The sequence below is a fragment of the Hyaena hyaena genome, unplaced genomic scaffold (genome assembly GCF_003009895.1).
Source record: "Hyaena hyaena isolate Hyena2069 unplaced genomic scaffold, ASM300989v1 scaffold_1080, whole genome shotgun sequence".
Lineage (NCBI taxonomy): Eukaryota > Metazoa > Chordata > Mammalia > Carnivora > Hyaenidae > Hyaena > Hyaena hyaena.
Genome location: NW_024081704.1, coordinates 239700 through 251294, shown reverse-complemented (window position 1 = coordinate 251294; position 11595 = coordinate 239700). Strand labels below are relative to the sequence as shown.

The window sequence follows — 11595 nt, the reverse complement described above, 5'->3', positions numbered from 1 at the left end:
GCATAGGAGCACATGTACCCCAACGTTCATAGCAGCACTCTCAACAATAGCTAAAACATGGAAAGAGCCTAAGTGTCCATCAACAGACAAATGGATCAAGAAGATGTGGCTTATCTATACCATGGAGTACTCCATGGCAATGAGAAATAATGAAATCTGGCCATGTGTAGCAACATGGATGGACCTTGAGGGTGTTACGCTGAGCGAAATAAGTCAGGCAGAGAAGGACAAATACCATATGTTTGCACGTATAGGAGGATTAGGAGGAACTTGACGGAGGACCAAGGGGGAGAAGAAGGGCGGAAATGGTGGGGGAAAGGGAGAGAAGCAAACCATGAGAGACTCTTGAATGCTGACAAAAACTGAGGACTGATGGATGTGGGGGGGAGGAGGGATGGGCATGGAGGAGGGCACTTGTGGGGATGAGCACTGAGTGTTATGTGGAAACTAATTTGACAATAAACTATTTGTAAAAAAAAATATTACAGTGCTCTTTTTTGCTCAGAGGCCTCATGTTGAGGGTAGAGCAGAGCCCCATTCACCCTTTCTCACTGTTTTGCCACCAAACCAGTTGGTACAGTTTGTATTATGTCAAGGCAAGATAAATCTGGAGTGTTCGAGCTAAGTCTAGGTAAAGTATTCATTAAGGCTATTGGGAAGAGCCTTTTCTTTTCCAAAGGTTTTTCTGTAAGTTTATTTTTATTAAGGTGTAGAAATCTTCATAGAACAGCTTTTTTTTGGTACTCATTGTAGTTTCTCGGGGTCACCATACACAAACTTTCTTACATTCAAGTAGGCTTTCATTTTGTGAGTTGTATTACTCTACCCAACTTGGTCCATGGCATCCTTCCAAACATGATATTACTGTAGGGATTTCTTTTCTAGCTTAGTTAATGAAAATATATTTAAGGGTTTATCTGGGTGCAATTTGTGTGGTGCCCGTGTTATTCCAAGTCCTGTGAAATCATGTATGTGTCACTTAGATGGTAGACTTTTCACATTCCTTACAGGTATATAGATACCAAAAATTTTGAGTTTTATATATTTTTTTTCCAAAGGTTGTTTTTGTTTTTTTAAGTTTACTTATTTATTTTGAGAGAGAGTGTGCATGCAGGGTAGGGTCAGAGAGATTGAGAATCCCAAGCAGTCTCTGCAGTGTCAGTGAAGAGTCCAACACAGGGCTCAAACTTATGAACCGTGAGATCATGACTTGAGCTGAAGTTGAATGCTTAACCAACTGAGCCATCTAGGTGCCCTGAGGTTTAGGCTGATTAGGAATTTATTTTTAACATTTGTCTATTTCTGAGAGAGCATGCGAGTGAGCACAAGTAAGGGAGGGGCAGAGAGAGAGACAGACAGATAGACAGACAGACAGTATCCAAAGCAGGCTCCAGGCTCTGAGCTGTCAGCACGAGTCTGATGTGGGGCCTGAACCCATGAACCTCGAGATCATGACCTGAGCTGAAGTTGGATGCTTAACTGACTGAACCACCCAGGCCCCCCCCCCCAAGAAATTCTGATGTTACCTCTGGAAAAAGAGATAAGCTGAGAAATGTATCTAGATACTGAATGTTGGAGTTTCTGGGAAGTTCTCCTGGCTTCTATGAGGCTATCATAGCAAATATTTGAAATTAGACTAAGTTGGATAATTTGGAAAATACGATTACCCTTAAATACCTTCAAAATGGCTAATTCTCAAATGGCAGGATGATTATTGCTTCCATTAAATGCCAAAGATAACATATGCTGTGTTGTAGTTAGCCAGTTCCATTAGAGATTTAAGGAGGAAGCCTTAAACATGGGGTGTATTTTGATTAAAAAGTCTAAGGCCTTTTCAGCTTTTATTTTTATTTTATTATTTTTTTAAATTTTTAATGTTTTATTTATTTCTAGGAGAGAGAGAGACAGCGTGAGCAGGGGAGATCAGAGAGAGAGGGAGTCACAGACTGAAACAGGCTCCAGGCTCTGAGCTGGCAGTCAGCACAGAGCCCGACGCGGGGCTCAAACCCACGAGCCGCGAGATCATGACCTAAGCGAAAGTCGGACGCTTAACCAACTAAGCCACCCAGGCGCCCCAGACCTTTTCAGCTTTTAATTTCCTGTATCAACATCTAGCTTTTAAACAGTTTTATTTATCTCATAATAAAAATTTTCAGAAACAAATTTCTAAAGAGCTTTCTTCCAGTTGTGTTCTCAGTATAATGCCATTTCTTTTCACAGATTTGCTTGTAAATGCATCATAAAGAGGCAGCCCAGAATGAAGAAAGCAAGCAGGAGTGTTGGCTCAGTGCCTAAAGTGTCTGGGATAAGCAAAACGCAAACAGTAGAAAAAACTAAACCTGAAAACAGCTCTTCAGCATCTACAGGAGTCAAACTCGTAAAACCTGGAACAACAGCATCACTGTCAAAGGTATTAATGTGGCTGTGCTTGAATAGATGATGGATTTTAGGAGGAGTGAAGCTTAATATGTTTGATTTATTAAGTAAACATTATTTAGGGTTCTCCCTCTGGTGGTGCTGGGAACACATAGCCTCTGAAGAGTTCATAGTATGGTATACTTGGTGTATTTGGTCTGACTTTATGAATGAAACCAAATAGTAGGCTTATTTGTGAAACAAATCACTGACCACTTGCCTTGTGCAAGACTCTTGTGCTGATGTGAGCTGGAGGTAGAGTCTGCCTTTAAGGAGCTTGTGGTATAACCAGTGGAGGTTGTCATATACATGCATAACTAAAATGCACGCAAAAAAGTCAGATGCCCTGGGAGAGCAGGAAAGCAGTGTAAGCATTTCAGGAAAACACTGTTTTTAGCCCAAGAAGTTTTTATGAAAAGAACATGTGTGCTAGGTCTTAAAGGATGACCAGGAATAACATTCCTAAAACCACTCAATAGGGTTTTTTATTCCCACTCCCATCCCCATGCACACCATAAACTGTTATTCTTTTTCTGATAACTGATCCTGTATTAATCCCACTAGGATTAGGTAATATTTAATTTAGTTAGAACATAACTAGTTTTCCTGACATTCTTTTGGAGGCTTGTTTAGTTCTTGTTGGTATAGGATAGTGGCTATGGGCTTCAGGAGCAGACAGACCTAGGCTTTGTATACAAGTGCTTCACAGCGTCATCATGGGTAGGATGAAAGGAGGAATGTATGGAAGCGGTTAGCACAGAATCTGGCACGTGAAAGTGCTTTGTAAATGACAGGTAGTAGCATTTTTATTGATTATTTCTAGAAATTTTTACCAGCTTAGGAATGATTCCTGAAAATAATAGTCTTCTCTGGGAGTTCTCAGTATCTGCGTTGATTTGGACTATCCAAGGGACAAGATGATTCTAGATCATTTTTTTGCTGGTCAAATCTTAGATACATTGCACAGAGATCTACATAGTCTTCTAGTCTTTCTTAGTGCAGAATCTGCTTATTTATTCTTTGCTTGTTTGTTCTGGGAATTTAGTGTTTTGAGTAGAAATTTTTGACTCTATGGAGAAAACCTGGAGAGGGTTTCTGCTAGTCTGATAAGGAGAAACCAAGCACTGCTTGAAACATGATCCATTCAAAAGCCTTTTGTCCGGGCAGGGCTTTATAGATTGCGGCTTAATTATTTTAAGAAGCACCTTATGGGAACAGCAGATGCCTTATATGTATTGAAAGATCTAGCTGGAAACACTTTTTTTTTTTTCTATTCTAGGGTTTTCAGAACTTAAACCCAGTTATACTCCACCTGCCCCCAGATTTTTTCCTTGCTACAGCTTTGATGAGCTGCTGGGTGTCATCCTATGGCTACCAGGAATAGACCTTTGCCCTACTTCCGTTAGTCTGAATCAACATCCTGAATTACTTCCTTGGTGGCTGTGCTGTCACTGTTTTGTGTAAGGTACCTGGCATTTTCTGACCTAACTGGTTACTCAGTTGCTAGGGCTGTCTTCAGAGCAGAGTGTCTTTGTGACTGGGTGACCTGTTATTTACATGACTGGAAGAACAGGTTGAAACATTGGATGTGTTCTGCTGCTTTCCTTCTGTTGCTTCCCATCAGTGGCAAGCAGAGTCTTTGAAGGTTTACTATGGAGTGTGCCCTGAGGAGGCATGTCGATCTTCTGAGGTCTGTATCTGGAGTTGATGGTAGTTTGGTTTTGAACAGTGAGTACTTTTTCATTATAAAAACAGTTGTATACCTGCTGTGTGCCAGCACAAGCTAGCTGTCCATAGCTGTGGCTCTCCTTTTTTGGCTCATTTAAGTAGGGGTGTGTGTGGAGTGGGAAGGTTCTTAGAAGAGGTAAAACTATTTGGGAACACTTTATTCAGACTGGGGCAATTGCTTTTACTTAAAGAGGAGAAGAAAAATGTCACTGAGTAGAAATTGAAGAAGACACAGAAGGAAAGAAGGAAATAGGGAAAATGAACAGAAAAATCGAAAAGATCAAAAGGGCTTGGAGACCCCACAAACTTAAGTATTATTTTATTTTCCTAGTTTTTCATATGTCACTATGCTTCTCTAGCATGCTTCCCACAACTTGAATTCCTGTAACTGTGATGGAGCATTGATGATTAACCAGATAAATGAAGCTTTTGGCATTTGATCGTATAGACACCATATATACATACTTACCCATTCATGTGGGTACCCACATTTGTGTCTGTCAATGCGCAGTATTCAACACTTTTCTTAGAGTGGCAGAGCCTGGGGACATGTATTTCTTTACCTCTCTCATTTCAAATATTGTTTGAGGCTAGAGTTAGTTAAGGTGTAGGAGAAAGGACTTTTTTTGGCCAGAGCACCTCACTGCTGATTGGAACTTTTGTAAATATAAAGTACAGCAAGCACTACTGCTCATAGTCTTTTTTAATTTTTTTTTTTTTTTTTTTTTTTTTGCGAGACAGAGAATGAGTGGGAGAGGGACAGAGAGCGAGGGAGAGACAGAATCTGAAGTAGGATCCAGGCTCCAAGCTGTCAGCACAGACCCCAACATGGGGCTCGAACTCACAAACTGAGATCATGACCTGAGCCAAAGTCAGACCCTTAACTGACTGAGCCACCCAAACGCTCCTGCTGTTCCTAGTTTTGAGGAATTTATTCCCATTCTTGTGAGTGGCTGTGACATCTGGTTTGGAGACTTTGTATGACTAATTCTTTGTCACAGTGAGCAGAGAGGATTCCTTGCCACATGGAGATGGTCTTCTGTGTACCTGCACTTTCCAAGTTTCACATACTGCTCAGGTGTTCATGGTTAATCCTTGTAGAAGTAATATACTTTTTCATTGTCCCAAATACGTTTTTCTAAAGGTTAATAATAGATGAGAATTGGTAAATTGCAATGACTTCAGTCAGAATCTATCTAAATAATTGATGACTTTCCATGATTATTTGTGATCATATACCTTTTCAGTATAAAAATTAGTTAACTGTGTGTTTGAACAATCCACCTCTGCCTGAAAGGCAAAATTTAAACACTAACCTTAAATTTTGAGTTGGTGATGAAACTTGGGTTTTACCTAGAGAAACATGTATACGTTAGTTGTATTATTTCATTATTTGTATCTAGAAGAGTTTTTTTTTTTTAATTTTTTTTTTTTTAATGTTTTATCTACTTCTAGGAGAGAGAGAGAGAGACAGCGTGAGCAGGGGAGGGTCAGAGAGAGAGGGAGATACAGACTCTGAAATAGGCTTCAGCCTCTGAGTTGGCAGTCAGCACAGAGCCCGATCATGACCTAAGCGAAAGTCAGACTCTTAACCGACTAAGCCACCCAGGCGCCCCAACAAATACTGAAATAGGGAAAAATGTCAGCCTGCCAGGGGCTTCATGCAAAAGGAAGTTGGAAAGTACAGAGTTGTTTTTTGTTTTGTTTTTAGTGTTTTTAAGTTTATTTCTTTATTTAATTTTATTTATTTGTTTTTAGTAATCTCTACACCCAACATAGGGCTCAAGCTCACAACCCTCACTGAGATCAAGTGTTGCTTGTTCTTCTGACTGAGCCAGCCAGGCATCCCTGTTTTTAATTTTTTGAGCAAGTATACACCCAGAACAGTTCACAAAGCACTGTGTTCAGTGTAGTGAATCACCACAAAGTGAACATACTCTGTAGCCACCACTCAGGTCAAGGAACAGAGCACACTTACACTACAGTGGCTCCCCACAGGTCCCCTCTTAATTTCCGCCCTTTCCAGAAGTAACTGCCTTCCTAACTTCCAGTTCCAGAGGTTAATTTTGCTAATTCTTTTAAAGATTTTATTTTTGAGTAATCTCTATACCCGACATGGAGCTCGAACTTACAGCCCTAAGGTCGAGAGTTGCATACTCTACCAACTATGCCAACCAGGTGCCCCAAATTTGCTTATTTTTGATCTTTATATAGAAATAATTGTATACTCTGTTCTTTTCTATGTCATTATGATTTCCTTAACTCAGTGTTAGGGTCATGATGCTTGTCCATATTGTTGTCTTATAACAGCAGTTCCATCTTCATTGCAGATTACTAATCCATGGAATGGCTATGTCACTCATCTATTGTTGATGGACATCTAGAGTTTCCCTTTTGTGGCTACTAAAATATATTGTTGGGAACATTCTTTTTTAAAAAATTTTTTAATGTTTATTTTTGAGAGAGAGAGACAGCATGTGAATGAAGGGAGATCAGAGAGAGAGAGGGGGAGACACAGAATCCGAAGCAGGCTCCAGGGTCTGAGCTGTCAGCACGGAGCCCGATGCAGAACTCGAACTCACGAACTGTAAGATCATGACTGAGCCAAAGTCAGATGCCTAATCAACTGAGCCACCCAGGCGCCACCCAGGAACATTCTTATTCATGTCTTTTAGTCCACATGTACAGCCATTTCTGTTGGCTCTGTAACTAGGAGTGAAACTATGAGGTCATAGGTTGCATAGTATTCAGCTTTCATAGATACAGGGCCGGATAATTTGCCGGTTTACACTCCTGGTGGCTCAGTAATAGCTGTGAAATTGTGAAAATATCTCTTAGAGGCCCTGCTTTCAGTTTTTTGGGTATATATTCAGAAGTGGAATTTCTAGGTCATATGGTAATTCTATTTTTAAGTTTTTGAGGAGCCTCCATACTGTTTTCCACAGCAGCTCTACCATTTTACATTCCAGTCAAGGAATTCTCTTCCCATCAAGTGTTTTAATTTTTCCATGTCCTCACCACACTTTTTTCCTTTTGATAGTAACCACCAAAATGGGTATGAAGTGGTGTAGATTGTCTTTTTTGATACTGATTTATAGTTCTTTGCCTATTCTAGATGTGAGCCTTTTGTCATTTATATGTCTTGCATATACGTTTTCCCACTCTATGCCTTTTCTTTCTCCTTTAATAGTATCTTTTGATAAATGGAAGTTCATAATTTTAATATAGTCCAGTTAATTTTTTCTTTATAGTTAGGGATGTGGGGTGTGTGTGTGGGTATATGTGTGTCTGTGTATATGAAATGTTTCCCCATCCCAAGGTCAGGAAGAGAGTCTCGTATATATTTTTTAAGAGTGTTAATTATTTTTTAAAAATTTATTTTGAGAGAGAGGGAGAGAGACCATGCACATGTGTGCACATGAACAGGAGAGGGGAGGAGAGAAGGAGAGAGAGAATCCCAAGTAGGCTCTGCACCTTCAGCACAGAGCCCAATGTGGGGCTTGAACTCACAAACTGTGGGATCATGACCTAAGCCAAAATTGAGAGTCAGATGCTTAACTACTGAGCCACCCAGGCACCCCCTACATGTTAACCTTATATCATGGCTAGTCATTTTTCCTTTGCGTGTGTTCTACATACATATGTAATTTTTTCTTGAACTTTACACTTGAAAGTGTAAATTATAGAGATGGTGCTTATTTACTGCTGAATATGTTTTTCAGTGTGCATTTCTGGAAAAATAAGGATACTTTCTTTTATAGCCAAATCTGGACGTGAACATTGATAAAATGCTAGTTTCTCATCTATCGACTTTAATTAAGTTTCACCAGTTGTGCCAATGTCCATTATAGCAAAAAAAGAACATTTTTTTCTGGTCCAGCTTTCAATCTAGGACAGTGAATTAATTACAGTTAGTTGTCATGCTGTTCATTCTTCTTAAATTTGGAATAGTTCTTTGTCTTTTATGACCTTGACATTACAAAAGAACGTAGGCCAGTTTATTTGGTAGACCATCCTCTAAATTTAGGTTTCTCAGTATTTCCTTGTGATTAGGTTGAGGATATGCACTTTGGCAGAAGTCCTGCGGAAGCCACATGTCCTTGGCACAACATTTCCAGAAGTCCATGCTGTCAGTCTGTTCCATTCCTAGTGATATTAACTTAATTTGGTTAGGGTGGTGCTGTTTTTTTCCACTAGCAGGTTACTGTGTTCCTTTTGTTAATTAATAAGTAACTTGTCAAAACCACTTGGGAGACTTTGTAAATATCCTCTTTATCATCAAATTTTTGCATCCTAACTAGCAATTTTTGGTACTTCTTTCCAGAATCTATTATTAGTATGATTTTTGCCAAGTGGCAGTTTTTTAATTCTGTCATTCTTTCTACATTTAGTAGTTGCATATTAGTTTGGAATAATGGACTTTTTATTCAGTGGGCTGTCAGTGGTTAGCATGATTTATTTTGATGCTCAGATTGTACGCTTCAAGCTGGCTTAAAGTGGGAGCCCCTTCAAGCTGGTTCCTATGTTTTTCCAACACATTCTGTTCTTTTTTGAACAACCTCCTAATTTCTGACATGATATGTTTTCTACTTCTCCAGCCCCAACCCTAGAGTCAGTCAGCTTTTTCTTCAAAGAGGTCTCGTTCCTTTTAGTGGAGAATGGAACTTAAAGCCTTTGGAAACTAGGTGTGCTCTTTGCTTTTGAGTGTATGGTTTTCAAGCCTGCTTAGCAGACAAGAGAGGAAACATACACACACACACATCTGTATCAATTTCTATATCTGTTTCTTTCCATATATTGAAACCTATGAGGGGTACTTGGGTGGCTTAGTTGGTTTGGTGACTGACTTTGTCTCAGGTCATGATCTTGTGGTTCATGGGTTTGAGCCCTGTGTCAGACTCTGTGCAGACTGATAGTTCAGAGCCTGGAGCCTGCTTCTGATTCTGTGTCTCCCTCTCTGCCTCTCCTTTGCTCTCTCTCTTTCTTTATCTCTCTCTCTCAAAAATAAACAACAACAACAAAAAAGCCTATGAGTTTGCACTATTAATTCCAAATCCAGTTAACATACATACAATGTTTAGAGAAGCCTTTTCATTTTCTGTAATCATAATTCCAGGCTCTTGACAGTGAGAAACCTGGTTTTCATTATCTATATTTACTTATTTTCTCAATCCTAGAATATACAGGCAATAGTTAGAGAATTGCTCACCCATGCCACTGCCAAAAACAAATCTACCAGCTAGAGTTCAAAATGTATACTTTTTTAGTGTTTAGCTTGAGAGTTTGAGGATTAATGGTCAAAATACTATTTTAAGAAGATACTTGGATGCTTCCCCTGACCCCCATCCCATGTGGCTATGTTATTTATTTGAAGTGGAGTTTGTTTTATTTGTTCCTATTGTGTTCCATTTAGGAAACCCTAAACCTTTGTTTATTTAATTTTAATTTACTGCCGGCATGTGAAACACTACCACAGTTTAGTTCTACACGTCAGAGCTAGGATAAGATGTGAGAAGTGCCCCTCTCCTCCCTGATTCCTTCTTACTCTGTCCCCACCTGTCCCTAGGAGGTAAAGAGTCTAGTTGGGTTTTTGTTTTTATCCTTCTTGTGTTTCTTTTTGCACAAATGATCAGATACATGTATATTTATTTTTTTATATCCCCTTTGTTACCCCAAAGTTGCCGTAATTAGATCTTACTTCTATGCTTTTTTTCACCTAATGTATTCTAGAAATCTCTTTACACCAATTTATGGCAGTCTTTCTCATTCTCTTTAATGTGTCTTTGTATGGGTGTACTATAGTTTATCAAGCTACTGTCTTATGTATGGGCATACAAAGTGTTTCCAGTATTTTGCAGTTAAAAACAATGCTGCATTGATTAACCTTATGTGCTTTTTTGTGTTTTTTTTTGTTTTTTTTTTTTTAATAACTGAAGATGTGTCTTCAGGTGAAATTCCTAGAGGTGGGATTGCTGGGCACAAAGTGAATGCATATGTAGTTCTGTTAGACATTGCTGGGTTCCTTTCATAAGGCCACATCCAGCTGCTTTCTCACCAGCAATCTGTGAGTGCCTGTTTCCCCACATCCTTCCCGAAGGAACGTGACATAACTTTTCATTTTTGCCAGTCTCTTAGGTGAGATGTGGTATCTTACTGTTGTTTAATTTACATTTCTCCTATCGTGAGTTAGACTGGTTATATCTTTTGTATTGCCAATGGGTTGATTGTATGTGATTGTTCATTTTGCTCACTTTTCTATGTTTTTTACCCCTTTATTGCTAAGACTTCTTTGTGTATTAAGGATATTAGCCATTTATTTGTGAGATACTGCAAATATACTCTCCCAGTTTCTCGTTTTTTTAAAACTTTTCTTACGGTGATATTCTTGTATCATGCACAGGATTAAATTTTTTTTAAGATTTTAATTTTTATGTGGTTAAAGTTATCAATTCTTTGTTTTATCATTCAATCAAAACTGTGATTTTGAATCATAGTTAAAAAACCTTGGGACTTTTTTTTTAATATTTATTTCTAGGAGAGAGAGAGAGAGAGACAGCGTGAGCAGGGGAGGGTCAGAGAGAGAGGGAGTCACAGACTGAAACAGGCTCCAGGCTCTGAGCTGGCAGTCAGCACAGAGCCCGACGTGGGGCTTGAACCCACGAACCGCTAGATCATGACCCAAGCAAAAGTCGGACACTTAACCGACTAAGCCACCCAGGCGTCCCGGGACTTATTTTTGATATGGTGTGAAATAGGGCTTATTCATTTTTGTGGGGTTTCTTTGTGAATATACAATTGACCTAGTACCATTTTTGAAAATCCCATTTTTTTTCTGTACTATTTCTTTGGTCATAAATCAGGTGTCTATATAAGCAGTTTCTTTTGGAATTCTTTTGTGTTCCACTGGTTTATTAATGTGCCAGTACTGTAGTACAATAGTTATTGTGATACTTGCGGAGTTTTTGACTTGGTGCTTTGAGGTATGTTTAACTCTGCCATTAACCAAAGACAAAAAGTAAACAGAAGTGTGATGATTAAGCCACTTGTCACATGATTGTGTAGGGTGGTCTTCAGATGTAATTTTTATGAAAGAAAACATATTTAACTCAGAGAAAGAAAAATTGCCTCAAAGATAATTTAACTTTCATTAACAGAATATAAAAGGTGATTTGAAAACCTAAGAGTATGTTGAATGTATATACTGACTAATAGATGAGGGGCAAATTGACAGGAAGGAAGTATAACTTAATTTGCAAATTTTTCTGGATCATAGTTGATGACCAATTTCATAAACAGGAAATAGTCTTAAAGAATATGAGCAGTCCTTTATGATTAATGCAGTATCCTCCTTTCTCGTTATATAACCAGATTTTTCATAATGTGACAACTCTAAATTACCAAAGCTTAATTAGTTTAATTCATTTAAAACATTAATCCTTTTCTACCTCTTTT

At 38.7% G+C, this 11595-nt stretch overlaps 1 protein-coding gene across 3 annotated transcripts in view; it reads left to right on the top strand.

Moving 5' to 3' along the window:
- Positions 1-11595, top strand: part of SPECC1L (sperm antigen with calponin homology and coiled-coil domains 1 like) — a 139585-nt gene that overhangs the window by 38038 nt on the left and 89952 nt on the right. For 2 of the 3 annotated variants that reach the window (XM_039222159.1, XM_039222157.1), the window contains exon 2: positions 2221-2410. In XM_039222159.1, the coding sequence (XP_039078090.1) occupies positions 2258-2410 (153 nt within the window). In that variant the 5' untranslated portion in view covers positions 2221-2257. Of the gene's footprint in view, positions 1-2220; positions 2411-3790; positions 3881-11595 lie in introns of those variants that run through there. The other variant, XM_039222158.1, reaches the window with a different exon arrangement.